Consider the following 19,585-nt stretch of genomic DNA (forward strand, 5'->3'; position numbering starts at 1 on the left):
CCACCACCAGTCCCTGACATTTACAAGACTTGAGATGACTCTCCTACAATGATCCTTTCTGCAGAAACAAAGAAGCCGTGAGGTGCTGCAATACATTTCTGACTTCTCAGCAGATTTAGCCGTAGGAGTTTTTGGACTCGCCCCTTGTGGTTTGGAGCATGGTTCTCAAACTGATTTTGATGTAATGCTGTGCGATCCTGTAGTGTGTGTTGCAGTCTCCTTATCGTGACATGAATGTAGGTCAGGGTGGGTAAACGTTTTGGCCCGAGTGCCACATTGCGATTTGCAAAACTGTATGGAGGGCCGGGTAGGGAAGGCTGTGCCCCCCCAAACAGCCTGGCCCCCGCCCCCTCCCATTCCGGACTGCCCCGCTCAGAACCCCCTACCCATTCAACCCCCCTGCTCCCAGTCCCCTGACAGGACCCCTGGGACTGCCACGCCTATCCAACCCCGTCTCTCCCTGTCCCCTGACAGCCCTCCCCCCGCCCCCCAGGCCTCCCACGCCTATCCAACTCCCCCCGCCCCCCCGTTCCCCATCCCCTGACCACCACTCCCTGAACCTCCTCCCCATCCAACCCTCCCTGTCCCCTGACTGCCCCCCAGGATCTCCTGCCCCTTATTCAACCTCCCCGCCGTCTTACCATGCTGCTCAGAGTGGTAGGAGCTCGCAGCCCCGTTGCCCGGCTGGAACCAGCCATGTCACCGCACTGCCTGGGAGGAGCAACGGGCCAGAGCGCTGGCAGCGCGGTGAGGTGAGGCTGTGGGGGAGGGGGGCAGTAGGGGAGGGGCCAGGGGCTAGCCTCCCAGGCTGGGAGCTCAGGGGCCAGGTAGGACGGTCCTGCGGGCTGTAGTTTGCCCACCTCTGATGTAGGTGATAAGGGAGGCGGTAACTGTTCTTCTAATATAGTGAAATTGAGCGAGTGCCTTTGTCACTAAGTCTGTCTTTTTAGTGAGATAACTCGTTTTTCTTAGAAGTACATTTGCAATAGTAGTTTCTCTAAGAGTATTCAGTTCTGTTGCATGTTCCAGTTTCATCTTTTTGAACATAAAATCAGTCTCCATGGTGAACCTCTCAGCATCAATTTTAGATCATAGTTACACTTAGTGAAAGTTGCGGGAGGTGATGTCCTTTCACTGAAAGGAAGACTGTTGGTTCTCAGGCTAAATAAATTAAAAGCTCCTCTGATGTAAAGTTGCCAACGCTCCAGTTAATCAGCATAAAAGCTTGAACTTAATACTCAGCACTGTCATTCAGGGTAGTGGTACAAGTTTATAAATTCCATGTAACCAGGATCTTCAGTTTTTTCTCAAAGACTGGAAGACCTGGATACGATGAAAAGGGTTAAACATGGTTGGGGGAAGGGTAATTCTTGCATCAAAGCAAAGTGCTTTCCAGTGGAGCTACTTTAGTGATCATTCTTCTACTTCCAAGCACTCCATATGTACTTGATGCTGCTTCATCTCCGATACACTATCTTCTGCAAACCTTTGAACCATAGAACTGTCAGCAGCTGGGGAAAGTAGATTGCATGTTTGTGTCTCTAAAGACCTGCTCAGTGTTTGTTCAGCTTTTCTTGGTTTCTTTGCAGGAATTGACTACAAGACCACCACTATCTTGCTGGATGGCAGAAGGGTCAAGTTGGAACTCTGGTGAGTTTACGTTTCTAAGCTATCTTGGCAGCAGGCCCAGTGTCTCCGAACATGGTGACGGCTCTGCGTGACTAAAGAGGGAATATAGATAGCTTTTGAAAGCATGCTTCAATTCACTTGTAATGCTGTAAGAAATGCTAGCCTACTGCTCGTTCCCCTTTTCATTTGAATCAGAGGAGTAGCCCTGTTAGTCTGTATCCACAAAAACAAGGAGTCCGGTGGCACCTTAAAGACTAACAGATTTATGAAGAGTTTAAACAACGTTTGTGTTGTAGTCTGAGTCTAGGTATTGCGAACACCTCCTAATGGTGAGTTCTTGAAACTTAAACAAGGAGCAGGCAAGGGGAAATGGTATTGCAACCTGAGTCATGCATGAATAGCCTGGAAAACACTCTTCCACAGAAATCTGGGAAAGCATAACTGAATTGAGCTCCCCATTGTAAGGAGTCTTTGAACAGAAGAGGTTCTTTTTTAAATGGATATCATTTAAAGACTTCATCAGTTTAAGCAAATGAAAAAGAAACACAATTCCTAGTTGCATCAGCCACCACCAGTCCCTGACATTTACCTCTGACATTTACAAGGCTTGATATGACAAGACAGTTTACCTAAGCTGCTTTGGTGCAATTAGTGTCCCTCTTCATCATATAACTCACATTGTAGCATTAATACAGATCCTCTTTTCAGTATGTGGCCCATGAAAATTTGGGATACATAACCAAATTTTTTTGTTGGCTGGATTCCCACACTCTAAAACTATAGTCAGCCCACACCATCTGCACATCCAGTCCCAACAACCAGACCACTATCCTCTATTCCCAGTGTGGTCCCCTTTTAATCTCCTCCAGCATGTCATCCGATTCCCACACAACCTTCCCGCGCTTAAAAAAAAAAAAAAAAAAAAAAATCCTTTTTCGGCTACAATGCCTAGCTTCCCAGATCACACAGGGAAAGAAGGAAAGGAACCTGGTTGTGGGGCTCCACATCTGTTCCCAGAGAGCTGGCGCTGGATTTTGTTGGGCCCCGGCTTCCACCCTTTAGGTTAAGAGTTGGAGTGAGGGGGAACCCTATGATGAGAAGGGAACAGACCCCAAAACTAAAAGGGCATAGACTGCATTCAGTTTCTTGAACAGGGCTTACTTCAATAACTTGACTCTGTAGCAGAGAACAATGAGAATGGAGAGTGATATTTGCATGAAGAGTCCTTGGTGGGCAAGTAGGAATTGCAAGACTGGATCAGACTTGTGGTCCATCTAGTCTAGTATCTTGCATCAGGGGCTTGCACCAGGTGCTTCAGAGGAAAATCTAAGAACCCTGAAGCATATAGGTCTCACCCTGATCTAATAGAGATTGACTTAAGCCCTGAAGCATGAGGTTTTAATATCCTTTCCACAAATTGTGTACCATTATGAAAACACTGGATATTTGTTGTTCCTGTAAATGTTCATCTCTTTTTGAATCCTGTTAAGTTCTTGGACTCTGTGTTCTGTTGCACTGAGTTGTATAGTTCAATTACATGTGTGAAAAGATGTTTCCTTCTACTAGCTTTGAATTCCCCTTTTCATTTGATTGACTGTCCTACTGTTGTTATGTGACAGGGAGAACAGAAGTTCCCAGTCTTCCTTTGCTGCTTATATAGATAGGGATTGCTATGTATCATGTCCCCTCTTACTCGCCATCTTTCAAAGGTAGCAGTCCTAGTCTTTTCAGTAATTCTTCCTAGGAGAATTTTCCTAGGCCTTTTGTTTTTTTTCATTGTCCTTCTCTGAACCCCTCTAATCCTGAAATATCTTTTTGGAGATGCAGTGAGCAGTACTGCACGCACTATGCAGATGAGGCCACACCTTTTCATTTATATAACAGCATTATTATAATCTCAGTATTAATCACTATCTTATTCCTTTTGCAATCTAATATTTTGTGTGCTTTTTTTTTTTTTTTGACCACAGCTGCACATTAAGCAGAAGTCTACATTGAGCTATCACAGTGATGCCCAGGTTCCATAATGTGACATTTCAAAGCTTAATTTGAGTGCAGTGCTGTGTTGAAACTTAAAGCACAGCTGAGTCTATCAGGCAGCTGATGAGTCTGAAATTGAGTCTCTGGGAAACTTGATCCAGGGTGATCAGAATTCCCATTGCTTGTTGACGTGCACCTCCTAGATCAGTATCGAACGGACACAACAGGCGCAGAAGATCTCCCAGTGCACTGTCTGGTTAGCCTGACCTCGGATTGTACTTCAGTAGACATTGCTTAGATCACTATGCTGTGCTCCAGCATAATCTCCCAGATGTCCACAAATGCTCATTGAAATTCTGTGTTAATGTCAAGTTTTAAATAAACTTCAAGGAATGACTTATACCTACAAATAAAGAGTTGAGGTGTTTAGTGTCTGTAATGCACCCTGTTGTGCCTGTGTGTGCTGCAGAATACGTTGTATTGCTGTGTGCTGTTCCCAGTGGTGGTGTGTTGTGAAGTATCTGCACACATGGTGGATTTACACCCAAGGAGGACTGGGTGTAAAGGTCTCTCCTATAGCCAGAAAGGGTCACTGATACAGCTTCCTTTCGTAAGGGCTTCTGAATGGATGAGCTCAAGGAGGACTTTCTCATTGCCACTTCAAAAAAAAAAAAAAAAAAAAAAATTTAAATACAAATGTTAAGAGCATAGGCTAGGTCTGCACTATTGCCAAAGAAGGGATTCCTAGGCCAGTCTCACTTGGAGCTGAGCGAAATTAAAGAGAAGATGCCCTGCCCTTTTGAATAGTGACTCGGTTTGCCTCTTGGTTCGTCATGGAGAGGGCTGCAGGTTTGTTATGGATACGTTGATTTTCCTGTTTTGTCCTTGACTTGTCTTTGTCTTGGTGACTCACCCTGCAGCGACAGCTCCTGTCCTGTGGGACTGGGCCTGGCTCCGGCTTCTTACTCTGGGTATGGTGACCTCGTGTGCAGGATCACAGCACCGCTCCTGTTTGGCCCACCCATCGTGACAAGGGGGCAGCCAGTCCAAACCTGAGTGGTGCTGTCACCCTGTGTGCCAGGTCACCATGCTCAGAGTGGGGAGCCGCCGCTGCAGGGTGAGTGCAGGATGGGCTTGCTCTTCAGCCCCATTGCTGCGACCCCCTCCTCATCAATCACAACATTTTCTATTAAAAATCTCAAAATCCATGATTTTTACTAAATTTACCATGACTGCTTTGTAACTTTTTGATTTTAAAAATGCTGTGATAAAGTGGCAGCCCTAATCATGGAGTAGTGCTGAGAAGGTGCAAATAGAGTACTGCTCCACAGGAAGGATGATGACTGCAGCAGGGGACTTCCTGGTATATCCTAAAGATGGTCACCTGTTGGGGAGGAAAAACTTTCCAAAATCACGTAAAAGCATCTTGCAGAGCAGCACACATTCCCTCCAGCTGCCAGGTACTATGCACGTACAAAGAGATCAGGTGTGACTATCTGATGGGTTGGTTCATACTTAAGTCTGGAGAACCCCCTACTAACGAGAGACTCATCTGTCTAACTCTTCTCAATTTGTTGGATTTTCTGTTTCAGGGACACATCTGGCCAGGGGAGATTCTGCACCATTTTCAGATCCTACTCCAGAGGTGCTCAGGTAAGCACTACCAGCATTGCTGCCCTGGACTAGGCCTGCTCACCATCAAAGTTCTCCAGACGAATGGGAAACAAGTTAATGCCCGACAGCACCATCCAGCATCTCATGTTTCCCTTCTGATGTCCTGGCCCTGCCCTTCTGATCAGCATATGCACAAATGGGGAGACTTTCTCCAGGGTGTTGACTTATGCTATTGCAGTGGAATACAAACAGTGCTCCACTCTACGAGGTAGCACACTGTAGGTGGTCTGAGGAGGTATGGTTACTAGTATAGATCATGTGGGGCAGTCTTTGAACTGGATCTGCGTTAGGGTTAGGTTGGAGTTCAGGATTTTGGCTGAAAGCTGACTTGGTAAGCCTCAAATGACAGGAAACTCATGAGACCAGCTTTACCTAGTCTGTTCCAGTTCCAGAAAATGAGCCTCTTCAGTTTATGTACTTGACCTGGGCCTTAAACCAGAAGGGCTGGTTCAGATGTGGTATCTCAGCCCTTAAAATGTGGGGGTGAAGGCTTAGAATGTTACTGCTGGGGGAAGTTTACGCACAATATTTTAAAATTCTGTATATTTTATTTGTCAGAATAACACAATATAATTTCAGTTTCAATTATTTTGGTATTTGATTTCAAAATAACTGTCAACAAGTATGTCAACAGTACAGACAACAGCAAAAAAGATTCCCTCAGGAGTAGAGAGTTAATGAAACCCCTACAACAATCCAGTTTCAGTTGGGGTGCTGGAGGGGACTGTGTGAGGGCCCCCTAGCCCAGACACCTGCATCTCCCACCCCACCCCACCCCCCCCAGAGCCGAGCCACTGGGCATCTCCCAGCCCACACACCCACATTCCCCCTCCCCCAAGAGCCCAGCCGCAGTGCAACCCCGAGCCCAGACACCAGTATCCCCAGAGCCTTTACTCCCCCCAACTTCTTTACTGTCCCGCCAGGGGACGTGGTGTGGTGCAGCCCTGCCTTTCCTCACCCTTTGTCACAGCTGGCTGGGTCCCCCAGGCCCTCTCCCTCCTGGGAGAATGAGGTTCCAAGAACGTGCAGCCTCCAGCCCTGCCAGGCTGGGCGTTCTGCTCATTGGAAGCTGAGCTCTGCGGAGTCCAGTGGCTCCTAATGGAGGCCAGAAATTCTGCAGGGGAAACAGGGAATTCTTCAAAATTCTGCATTCCTCAGTGGCACAGAATTCCCCCAAGTGTAGAATGTGAGCCTCTGCTTTGGGCCCAGCTCCAGAGTAGAGACTCGGTCTAACCCAACATCTCTCATTGACGTCTAAGATCTCATGACTCAGACCCTGCCCAGTTCTCTGAATAGTTGTCCCTAGTTACCACAGCAGTATGGCATCACTAACTAAATCTCTCTGGTAAAATGATAGGCTCCATGGAATAAAGTCCCCTTAAGCCAAATAAACTTAGGCTGCTCATTTCTCTGGCCCAGAGGGGCTCTGGAAAATATCCCTCTGATGCCTTTTCAAGAACCAGTTGTTGTCTAAAGGCTCACTGACTGGACCAGTACATCCAGCAATTACCTAAGGAAGGCCTCAGCCTCTGAATTTCTGCCACTTCAACTTAATCTCTCACTGTTTTTGCTCTTTGGATTTCACTACCCAGAGCTGTTAAGCTACTTCTCCAGCTGGGAAGGCCATCATGCCTTCTTTCCTTAAGACTTCCTACAAATGTACTTGAGATCTAGACATGCGAGCACGAGACTGCATACCATGCGTGGTCTCCTCCAAGTGTCAAATTTAGTTCTTTTATGTACAAACCTCTAGTGTTGTGGATGGTTCTGTGGGGTGTGTCTCTGGCTGCTGCTCTCTATGGCTCTCTCAATGAGGAGCAGCAGCACTTCATGCTATGATTTGTGTGTGTGTGGAATGGGGGAGCACAGAGTTCCTGTACATGCACACCTAATATAATACAGGAACTTTAAGAGTAACTCCCCTTCCTGCCCCTGAGAAAGTTCTGCCCCAAAGTTGCATTCCAGAGGGCTCTAGAAGAACTCCACTCCTGGTAAAACATGTGTAGTCAGGACAGGTCTTTGTCCCATCCAACTTCTGATACCATGTGGTATTTTGATGATCAAATGAAATTTGACCAAAGCCAATCTTTTCCTGTTCCTGAAACCTTATTAGAGTCAATTGCACAAACCAAACTCTTGACAGACAGAGATGGCTGATTACAAACCAGGGTTAGAACTAGACGATGAGTCCCTCTAGATTTCCTAATCATCCTGACAGGAAACACCAACTGACAGCTCCTACCTCACTCTGCAGGATTCAAAGATACAAGCTGCTCTCCAAACTATTGCTGTTAGAAGCTTTCTAACTTACAATCAAAGTTTTTTGGAGCAGGGACATCTCTAGGTCCGTGTACAGTGTCTAGTGCAAGGGGGTCCTGATCCATGACTGGGGCCTCTAGGCGCTACTACAATACAAGTACAAAAATGAAGGAGAAACAAAAGGCTAAAGAAGCAGCCTTGCAGTGTGTAGCAACCTGTTACCATGTCAGAACTGGAATGGAGTTATACCTAGGGTGACCATATGTCCCATTTTGACCAAGACAGTCCCTTTTTTACATCCTGACTTTTTTGGCAAAAGTGGGCATTTGTCCCATTTGCTCTTACTAACTGGTGATCAGCTGGCACCAGCAAACGGGACAAATGCCCACTCTTGTCAAAAAAGTAGGGTGTGGAAGAATGTGCGGGGGCGAGCGGCAGTGCCAGCCTCTGGGAGGGGAAGGCAGGGCTTGAGTGAGCGGCGATCCCAGCCCCGCATAAGGGGCAGGCAGGACTTGAGTGTGCAGCAACGCCATCCCCAGCCCCATGCAAGGGGCAGGCAGGGCTCGAGCGAACAATGATGGGGGGGCCGGGGGATACAGGGCTTGGGTGAGCAGCTCAGGCCCGTGTGGTGTCCCGTTTTTCCCTTTGGGAAATATGATCACTCTAGTTATACCACTAGAAATCAAAATAAATAACGCAAGATGGCTGCATTGGATAACCACTTAATTCCTGTAACTAGGCCTGTCCTCAGCACTGCCGTCTGTTGGAGTGACTTGTGGTGTGATAAGGTGCCACAGAGGGGCAGCCTCTTATTGAAACTGAATTGGGAGAGCTGACTTTCAGTCTCAAATGGAGCATTTTCTTAGGCAGTAGCTTCCCTCCCTCCCCTATACAAGAGTGTTGGGTGTTTCCTTTGAATGGCAGAGTCTGGAACTGCTGGTGTTTGCACACATCCAACAATGCCTGCACCAGCACCCCACAGTGACTAACAAAAGCTTGAAAGTGTTTATCTATATGGAAAGTATGCCTCACTTACCTTCCCTGCATACCTTGCCACCAGGGAGCAGTCTGTGAGGGATGTGATTTGATTTTTTTAAAATTTTTTTTAGCCCAGACCTTACAGCTGATCTGGGTGGCAGGGGTCATTTTAGTATAGACAAAGGACTGTGTGCAGGGATGTAGATAGAGCTGCCAGTCATCAGAGAGTTTATGTGGCAAGGTACAACTTCTGTCTTTCTCAAAACTTCCGGATTCTGCGTAGCTTGTAACTTCCCTTTCCACAGGTGCACCTCTTTTGCTTGTTAAGTGATCCTAAAGGTTGAGTGTAAATAGTGAGTGAGCTGACCTATTAAAAAGCAAAAGGATACAAAATGAAAACCTCTCTGCAGCATGTGAATGCAATTTCCACTGCAACCTTATAGCATTGTTCTCATGAGACAAGCGTTTGTGTGTGAAACTTGGGCACTTTTTGGAGGCTAAGGACAGGAAGCCCAGGGATCCTTCCACTGTGGTTTGTAATAACCCTTCATTCAATACTAGTAGCTGAAAGCCCATGCTGTAATTTGTAAAGTCATGTGTTTAAAAAAAAAAAAAAAAAAAAAAAGCTGAGAATTTAGAAATTAGGCAGTTTCAGACGGCAAATCCCTGTGATTGCACCTGGTCATATTCTAAACAAAAATAGCTGTTAACTATGGTTGTAGCTGTTTCCTTCAGTTCACACTGATTCAACAGCCGTTCTAGGATTCAAAGCGACACACAGCATGATGTTCTTGAAATCCTACTCTGTAGAGGAATAGATTAACATAGAGCGATCACTAATTCTAAATTTTAACGGCTGTCTTGAGTTTGGTGCCTACTGTCCTTCATGGTAGAATGAACTGTGTAGCCTGAGCTTTCGCTGAAATATTTGTGCAGATCTCAGGGTGTCTTTGTATCGAGACTAAAACATTGCAGAATGAGGTCCCTTTAAATAAATCATGCCCGCTGTTTCTCATGAAGCTGGCCACATGTTTCAGGAAAAGGGCCATCCTAGTTTAAACTGCTCTTTAAGTAGCCAAGCAAAGGGAAGGGACTGGTTGCACCAGAAGGTAGAATTTTCTGCAAGGATGGGCTTTGGTGCATTAATTTCTTAGCACCACCTTCTGGCTCTTGAAAAGGCTCCTACAGACTTGGCACTAGACTGGCATCTTTGCCCTTTCCTCTGTTTGAAAGCTACCATTCACCAAGAGCCAAGTTTCAGGCTCCTAGCTATAAATGCCAAGCAGCTGCTTGGTCTGAGAAGCATCTCCTCTTCAGGGAGGTTGCACCTGACTCTGGTGTGGAGAATGAATGGAGTGGGGAGAGCAAAACCTCTGTGGAAGTTCCCTTAAGAAATTTGGCCCTAATTACCATGGACTGGGAAGCAATCTCAGAATGGGAAGAGAATCTGCCTTGACAATTCCCTTTCCCATACCATACATCTTCTCATTCAGCCCGAGCTCTGGACTGTGAGAGGAGATTAGTCTGCATTAACAAGGAGGCATGTGTCTTGAACACTTTGCAGTATCTGCAGATTGCGCACTATCAGCGTGTCTGGGTTACTGGACTTGGTAAACAACGTTACATACTTTTATGGGTCACCTCAGTTGGGCACGTGCATTGTTCTGGAAAAAGTCAGTCATTGGAAGTATAAGGATTGGACAAACCTCATTGTCCAAAATTAACCAATTTCAGATATTGGGCAATGAATAGTCCCCTTTTCAGCCTAAGCAAACAAGCCCACCTGACTAAGTGATGCTTGGAGCCATGGACAAATGATTGGAGTACAGTAGGGCAAGTGACAAAGCCACACCATCTCCTTTGACAAGGAATAGGTGATTTAACTCACTTTGCTACCTACTGCTTTAAAAAGGTAAAAGATTTGTCTAGGCTTGAAGGAAAGCAGTACCAAGTTGCAGGTTTAAGAGTGTAGCCAAAAGGCCTTTAAAATGCAGTAACAGTGATGTAGGCCAGTAGACCATTAGGCTAAATTCTTTAGGCTGTGGTCTGACATGCTGCCTTTGTCTGTTAGTGTTCTTTAGTTAAGAATCGTGCATTTCTCCGTAACTGGGTCATCATCAGAATTAGCAGTAGCCTGTTGCAGGCAGTGTTGCCTAGTGGCTGGAACAGGTGACTCTTGGGACATTTGCATTCTGGTCCTAATTCTGCTCCTGAATGTAAGAGATCTACAAGGCACTCCAACCTATATGTGCCTCCATTTTCTCATCTGTGAAATCCTCACAGGGTTGCTGTGGGCTCTCCCCATCCCATACTTTAACAGCCTCTTTTTAAGTAGCCCTATACCTATCCCTGAGGCCCCCGCCAGTTTTTGTGGTGGTAGAATGTCATTTTTCCTCTTCGTTGTTGGGTGAAAGGTGCATACAGACAGGGGAAACTGACTACAACGAAACGGAAAAGCAGAGTAGTCACAAATGGCAACATTTTCAAGAGCATATAAGTCCCATTTTCAAAGTGATTTGAGCACTGTGAAAGTCAGGGAGATTTAGGTACTCTTGTAAACTTTACCCAAAGCTCTGCTAAACACACTCTCAATAACCTAACTGGAAATACTTTTGTCTCTAATCTTTTCTGTTAATAGTGACCTTGGATGGTACAAATAATAGTTACAAACTGTTCAGATAGAATGTGTGATTGATAGTGTCCTAACTTGAACAGCCCCCTATTGCCCCTTCCCATATTTGGGATGGGGAAGATCCAAAACATGTAAATCACAGCCTGGGGCTGTGCATCTGTGTAGTAGGGGCTGCCATTCATATCGTAACTGTGCCAGATAGCTCACCACCTGGAATAATTGTCCACTGAGGGTATAGCGCTCTAATCTTTCTGACCTCTCTCTAGCTTCAATTTCTGCTTCTACTGCAGAAAGGTCTTCATGGAAGCTATTCTGTAGTACCTCAGTGTTCCTAGCCTCTGCTCTCACTACATGAATTTAAATTCTTGAGGCAGGGAAGAATGGGGAAGCATCACTGAAACCTGTGTGAGCAGCTTCCCAGCAGATACTGTCAGTGCAGCTCAGGCTTCAGGAATTCAGGCAGAGAAAATAAATAGGAAAGAAGTGGTGGTGATGGCTAACTCAGTTGCTGTCATGTCAGAGGAGTGCTCCTAACTGACAGGCCAGGATGTCTGGAAAAGCAAACTGATCTCTACCTTCTGGTGCTGGCTTGCTTTTTCCCCACCCTACCCTTGCATGCTCTTTCTGATTTGAAATGGGAGGGTGATGAGGGCTTTTGCTCTTCATGCTTGACAGCTAGCTGTTCCAGTTCTTATTTTTCCTTTTTTTCTCATGCCTTTTTACAACAACTTCATCTGCCACTCATGTAACTAAGGGCTGATCTACACTAAGCTGTGTGAGCTATGTACGTTATGTAACTGAAGTCGATGTTACTTAGATCAACTTACAGCGGCGTCTACACCATGCTGTGTCAACGGGAGACGCTCTTCCGCTGATTTAGTGGGTCTTCACCAGACCCACTAAATCAACACTGCTGCATCAATCACAGCAGTGCCAATTTAGCCATAAGTATAGACAGGCCCTCAGCTACTTAGACCCACCATACTGATTTAACACCTTGGGACTAGTGAGTTTGGACAGTACATAGATGTTCAATATCCTACAAGGTTGTATTCTAATCAGAAGTGTGAGCAGCTAGCACGGGGCGGGCAAACTTTTTGGCCCGAGGGCCACATCAGGGTGTGTCAAGGTCCCTTCCCCACTCTGAACTCTAGGGTACAGATGTGGGGACCTGCATGAAAAACCCCCTAAGCTTTATTTTTACCAGCTTAGGTTAAAACTTCCCCAGGGTACAAACTATTTTACCTTTTGTCCCTGGACCTTATTGCTGCCACCACCAAGCATCTAACAAATATAACCGGGAAAGAGCCTACTTGGAAACGTTTCCCCCCCCCCCCAAATACCCCCAAGCCCTACACCCCCTTTCCTGGGGAAGGCTTGATAAAAATCCTCACCAATTTGCATAGGTGAACACAGACCCAAACCCTTGGATCTTAAGAACAATGAAAAAGCAGTCAGGTTCTTAAAAGAAGAATTTTAATTAAAGAAAAAGTAAAAGAATCACCTCTGTAAAATCAGGATGGTAAATACCTTACAGGGTAATCCGATTCAAAATATAGAGACTCCCTCTAGGCAAAACCTTAAGTTACAAAAAGACACAAAAACAGGAATATACATTCCATCCAGCACAACTTATTTTATCAGCCATTTAAACAAAACAGAATCTAACACATATCTAACTAGATTGTTTATTAACTCTTTACAGGAGTTCTGACCTGCATTCCTTCTCTGGTCCCGGCAAAAGACAACACAGACAGAGAGAACCCTTTGTTTCCCCCCCTCCAGCTTTCTTGTCTCCTCCAGTATCTTGTCTCCTCATTGGTCATTTTGGTCAGGTGCCAGCAAGGTTGTCTTAGCTTCTTAACCCTTTACAGGTGAAAGGGTTTTTCCTCTGGCCAGGAGGGATTTAAAGGTGTTTACCCTTCCCTTTATATTTATGACAGGGTGCAAAACTGTATGGAGGGCCGGGTAGGGAAGGCTGTGCCCCCCAAACAGCCTGACCCCCCCAGCCCCAAACTGCCCGTCCCCTGGGATCCCACCACCTATCCACACCCCTGTCCCCTGACAGCCCCCCCGGGACTCCCACGCCCTATCCAACCCCCCCATTCCCCGACCCCTGACTTCCCCAGAACCTCTGCCCCATCCAACTGCCCCCTGTCCCCTGACTGCCCCCCCCGGGACCCGCTACCCAACCCCCCCCACTGCCGCGCACCACCCCCTTACCATACCACTCAGAGCAGCAGGATCTTGCAGCCCCACTGCCCGTGCAGCGGCGTGGCTGTGTCGGAGGGGGAACAGTGGGAGAGGAGCCGGGGGTGAGCCTCCCAGGCCAAGAGCTCAGGGGCCGGGCAGGATGGTCCCGCGGGCCATAGTTTGCCTGGCTCTGAGCTAGCAAAAACCCTCAGTAGACCTGTAACTGTCACTATTAGGGCTCTTGCTAGTTGGCATTTGTACCTCACGCTAAGATGCTCCTGACATTAAAGGGTTAAGTGTGTGAATTAGGATCTCTCACTCTGCCAGGTTAATCTGACTTTTTGTTCTTAACCAAGGTATCAGTTCTGGAATTTATGGCTTAGTCTTCAGTAGCACCTCTTATTCAATGATCTCAAAGCATTTTTCTATATAAACATCAGTCAAGCGTCAAACACCTTGTTTCTACCCCCAACAAGGTGGACATTTAGTTCCATCTTATAGAGGGGTAAATTGAGGCAGCGGAACTGTGACTGGATCAAGGTGACCAGCAAAATGTCGCAAAGTCAAGAACAGAATCTAGGGATCAGGCTACCTAGTCCTGTACTCCATCTGCTAGACCACATACTAAAGAAAATAGACTTTTCCCAGAAGAGAAATAGCCAGTAGTAGCATACCTTGAAGCATCTGACTGCCTCTGAACTGATCCATGTTAAGCCTGCCATGGTGCAGTTAGCAAGCAATGCCATGGTTTCACCATATTTGAATAATTGTAGGATATGTGGCAGTGTCCACACTGCAGTTGTAATTGTAGCGGATTCCATAGGGGCCAGCAGATTACTGTTTGACTTTTAAATTTGTCTGCAGCCTAGTGTGTGTAATAGCATTTCTCAGGGCTTAAAAGCAAACAACTTGAGCAAGGGCCTGCTATCATTATACACTTTCACATCTCTGACAGTGGTGCAAATACAATCTAGTCTGCCAGATCAGAGTGACCTGGGAAGCATTTTGACAGCAGTAACTTGTGGCACATAACTGGGCACTAAGCACGAAGAACAAACCAGCTTCATTAGCTGAATTTTCAGAATTCTGATTAGCTGTGGTCTAATAACAATCAGTAGAGCGCCAGTCTTCCCCTCCCTTCTGCAACCAGGGGATTGGCACTCTAAACTGCCTTCTTGTTCATGGCACAGCTTGGGCGACACTGTCACTTGGGATCCTCTGATGCCTGTGAAGATCAGATTCTGCTTACACTAATGAGCAGAAATTGCATCCTGTTAGGAAATCACCAGTCCTTTAGAAATGCAAATCTTGATTTTGAAGTTGTTTTATTTGCATGGGTATGTATTAAAAATAATGCCCAACATTCAGCAGGATGTAACAAAGTAGTTGTTAATGTTGTTTAACCTTTGCAGTGTCATACAGTACACCTAGCATATTTAACTGTGTTTAAGATGGTACAGAAATCTATATGCCATTTTGGCTTCTAGTCTTTTACCCTTCTCTATTGTAAATCGTTCTAGTCTGATGCTCACAACTAGTGCTCCTAAGCTTGTTATGGGAGTAAATAACATTGCAGCAATCATGTGGCTTTTTCAAGTATTGGATAGTTTCTAGTCTGAGGAGGAGCTATTCTTTTCAGCACCCTTGCGCATGCCAATAACTAAACTTGTTTCCACAGACGCTGTGGAGACTCGACCACCACCCTTCACATGGCTGTAATACACAGAGGTTCAAAGAATGTGCTACATAAATTGTTCCAGACAGCTGTCTGCAGTTCATTTTTAATATGCATTCTAAGATTATTCCATGGGCAGCCTGGATCGGAGTCTCCAAGCTGCAGCCATAACACAATAAAAATATTGCTGAGCTCTGCCTAGTAACAACATTTCTGATGGGTTGCCTGTTTACCCAGTTGATGGTTTAACAGTATTTGGTGGGATACTGGAATTTTTGGCACCTTTTGCTGTTTCTCAGATGCTGGCTGGGCTCTGCCTTACAGCTGGTTAGATCACAGCAGATACATGGGTTGTGTCAATCATTCAACTCAAGCCAAGGTGAGAGGAGGGGGCAAAGGACAAAATGTAACCGCTCTGGTTGCAGTAAATGCCTTCAGTCCTCCAGTTCAGAGGATTTTTCTACCCAGCTTACATGCGGCTTCCTCTGAACCAGAGAGAAGGATAGGTGCTCTTCCAAGCCTTCCTTCCCAGCAGCCTTCTAGGGACAGGGTTGCTAATGAATATCAAACTCCAGACAATCATACTATTAAATAGCATGTACCTGGGTTAAGCGGAGTCCTTTTGCAATCACGTAATTTCCTAGTGCCTTGTTTTTCTCTTTGTTCTCTTGTATGCTTCTCTCTCACAGTCTCGAAAGCTTGTTTTCCAAGCCACAATTTGCTCACTCATTAAATATTCAAAACGCCATAGCAGAAATAACGTGCATTGCATTGGTAGCCAGAACAAACACCCTGTCAAGACTTCATAGACCCTTACTCTTCAGTAGGCCCAATCTAGTCCTCTCTAGCTAATGCAGTAGCAGCAGCTCTCCCTGGGACTCTGATTTCCCCTGCCATTACAGGACTTTCCTGATGCCTCCTCTTGGTTATGCAGAAATGCCTTTTGGTGGTCGAGTGAAAATCAGCTTTAACTTTAGCACAGTTAAAATGCTTTAAAAATAAATGTGTAAGCACACTGCTTTCTTATACAATAACAAATGACCATTCCTTTTTCATTGCATGCGTGTGCACATATACATGACATGGACACTTCCACTTAATAGAGAGGGGCGGAGACAAGCACACATTCATTCTTTCTGTGTGCTGTATTGGTGATACGTACACATTTCAAAAAGCCGAGCAGAACTTCATTTTCAAAGTGCATCAGAAAATGTGGAATGAGGCAGGCTTAGATGGAAGGAGGCTGGTGCATTCCTGAGATGAAGGTGAGTGAATGGATTGTGCAGGACAGGTAGGAAGGATGATCCAGTGGCTAATGTATTGCCTTGGGAGTGAGGAGATCAGGATTCAGTTCCCACCACTTCCTGTGTGACCTTGGACAAGTTACTTAATCTCCCTGTGCCTCAATTGGCTCATCTGCAAAATGGGGTTAATAACAATCTTTTACCTCTCAGGAGCACTATGAGGTTACATACCTTTTTTTTTCTCTCTCTCTCTCTCTCTCCTCCCTGTGAGGTGTACGATGATGAGAACCGTATAAGTACCTAGAGTGACAGACTGTACAAATAGTTGCACATTATGGCATTCTTCTGTTCTTTACAGTAACCTAAGAAATGCCATACAGAACATTATTTAGTGCGGTTGTAAATTGGAAAAGGGACGCAATCAGTGAAGCAATGTCTAAGTTAGGATTGCCTGTGTGTCTCTATCCCAGGCTCCGTTTGCATGTGTGTGCATAATAATATGGCTCTGTCACTACTTTTTGTTCCAAATTAACAGTGAGTGAAGCAGGGTTGTGTAATAAACAAAGCTCATTTCCAAAGCACGCCTGCCAAACTCATTGCATGGTCTATAGGGTGTCAGGCGTCGGTCAGAACAAAAGACAGGATTTTTCAAAAAGAAACAGGTGCCTCATGCAGACAGTACCATCCATCCTGTGCAGGAAAAAAAGAGTATGTGCTTATTCTATCCTAATGCACATGCTGGGGGAGTGGTGGCAGAGTTAAGGGTCACAGACAACCTTAACTTTGGTATTTCTTGATTTCTCAAGAAAGGAGAGCAGCAGAATACAGACCCTGGACTTCAGAAAAGCAGACTTTGACTCCCTCAGGGAACTGATGGGCAAGATCCCCTGGGAGAATAACATGAGGGGGAAAGGAGTCCAAGAGAGGTGGCTGTATTTTAAAGAATCCTTATTGAGGTTACAGGGACAAATCATCCCGATGTGTAGAAAGAATAGTAAATATGGCAGGCGACCAGCTTGGCTTAACAGTGAAATCCTTGCTGCTCTTAAATACAAAAAAGAAGCTTACAAGAAGTGGAAGATTGGACAAATGACCAGGGATGAGTACAAAAATATTGCTCGGGCTTGCAGGAGTGAAATCAGGAAGGCCAAATCACACCTGGAGTTGCAGCTAGCAAGAGATGTTAAGAGTAACAAGAAGGGTTTCTTCAGGTATGTTAACAACAAGAAGAAAGTCAAGGAAAGTGTGGGCCCCTTACTGAATGAGGGAGGCAACCTCATGACAGAGGATGTGGAAAAAGCTAATGTACTCAATGCTTTTTTTGCCTCTGTCTTCACGAACAAGGTCAGCTCCCAGACTACTGCACTGGGCAGCACAGCATGGGGAGGAGGTGACCAGCCCTCTGTGGAGAAAGAAGTGGTTCAGGACTATTTAGAAAAGCTGGACGAGCACAAGTCCATGGGGCCGGATGCGTTGCATCCGAGAGTGCTAAAGGAGTTGGCGGATGTGATTGCAGAGCCATTGGCCATTATCTTTCAAAACTCATGGCGATCGGGGGAGGTCCCAGATGACTGGAAAAAGGCTAATGTAGTGCCCATCTTTAAAAAAGGGAAGAAGGAGGATCCTGGGAACTACAGGCCAGTCAGCCTCACCTCAGTGCCTGGAAAAATCATGGAGCAGGTCCTCAAGGAATCAGTTGTGAAGCACTTAGAGGAGAGGAAAGTGATCAGGAACAGTCAGCATGGATTCACCAAGGGCAAGTCATGCCTGACTAATCTAATTGCCTTCTATGACGAGGTAACTGGCTCTGTGGATGAAGGGAAAGCAGTGGACGTGTTGTTCCTTGACTTTAGCAAAGCTTTTGACACGGTCTCCCACAGTATTCTTGCCAGCAAGTTAAAGTATGGGCTGGATGAATGGACTATAAAGTGGATAGAAAGCTGGCTAGATTGTCGGGCTCAACGGGTAGTGATCAATGGCTCCATGTCTAGTTGGCAGCCAGTATCAAGTGGAGTGCCCCAGGGGTCGGTCCTGGGGCCGGTTTTGTTCAATATCTTCATAAATGATCTGGAGGATGGTGTGGATTGCACCCTCAGCAAGTTTGCAGATGACACTAAACTGGGAGGAGTGGTAGATACGCTGGAGGGTAGGGATAGGATACAGAGGGACCTAGACAAATTGGAGGATTGGGCCAAAAGAAATCTGATGAGGTTCAACAAGGACAAGTGCAGAGTCCTGCACTTAGGACGGAAGAATCCAATGCACCGCTACAGACTAGGGACTGAATGGCTCGGCAGCAGTTCTGCAGAAAAGGACCTAGGGGTTACAGTGGACGAGAAGTTGGATATGAGTCAACAGTGTGCCCTTGTTGCCAAGAAGGCCAATGGCATTTTGGGATGTATAAGTAGGGGCATTGCCAGCAGATCGAGGGACGTGATCGTTCCCCTCTATTCGACATTGGTGAGGCCTCATCTGGAGTACTGTGTCCAGTTTTGGGCCCCACACTACAAGAAGGATGTGGAAAAATTGGAAAACGTCCAGCGGAGGGCAACAAAAATGATTAGGGAACTGGAACACATGACTTATGAGGAGAGGCTGAGGGAACTGGGGATGTTTAGTCTGCAGAAGAGAAGAATGAGGGGGGATTTGATAGCTGCTTTCAACTACTTGAAAGGGGGTTCCAAAGAGGATGGCTCTAGACTGTTCTCAATGGTAGCAGATGACAGAACAAGGAGTAATGGTCTCAAGTTGCAGTGGGGGAGATTAGGTTGGATATTAGGAAAAACGTTTTCACTAGGAGGGTGGTGAAACACTGGAATGCGTTACCTAGGGAGGTGGTGGAATCTCCTTCCCTAGAAGTTTTTAAGGTCAGGCTTGACAAAGTCCTGGTTGGGATGATTTAGTCAGGGGTCGGTCCTGCTTTGAGCAGGGGGTTGGACTAGATGACCTCCTGAGGTCCCTTCCAACCCTGATATTCTATGATTCTCTGTATGTGTTTCACTTGGCAACCTAAACTCAGTCCACGTGTGCATGGAATTATAAGGTACCTATGTTGACAGTGGAGGAATACTTACTTACTTTCTTGAAGTCAAAGCAAGTATAGCCTTGATCTTTCACTCAACTATAGATAGTTGGGCACCATCTTCCTGGTGATGTATTGCATTGATATTCCTCTTTGGGAGCTGTGGTCCAAGATCTCCTTAGAGTGCTTAAATATGCTATCCTACAGCATGTGTCCAGCAGAAACACTCTCTTGACAAATTAGGCCTCATGATTGTTTCTACTGGCTAAGGCAATTTTGTCCACAAGTAAACAAGACCG

The 19,585-nt window shown here is 45.9% G+C and overlaps 1 protein-coding gene across 1 annotated transcript in view; it reads left to right on the forward strand.

Moving 5' to 3' along the window:
• Nucleotides 1–19,585, forward strand: part of RAB40C (RAB40C, member RAS oncogene family) — a 68,028-nt gene that overhangs the window by 39,874 nt on the left and 8,569 nt on the right. The window contains exons 3-4 of the mRNA XM_074965724.1: nucleotides 1,590–1,650; nucleotides 5,202–5,262. Of these exons, the coding sequence (XP_074821825.1) occupies nucleotides 1,590–1,650; nucleotides 5,202–5,262 (122 nt within the window). The remainder of the gene's footprint in view (nucleotides 1–1,589; nucleotides 1,651–5,201; nucleotides 5,263–19,585) is intronic.

Source organism: Natator depressus, chromosome 10 (assembly GCF_965152275.1).
Source record: "Natator depressus isolate rNatDep1 chromosome 10, rNatDep2.hap1, whole genome shotgun sequence".
NCBI lineage: Eukaryota > Metazoa > Chordata > Testudines > Cheloniidae > Natator > Natator depressus.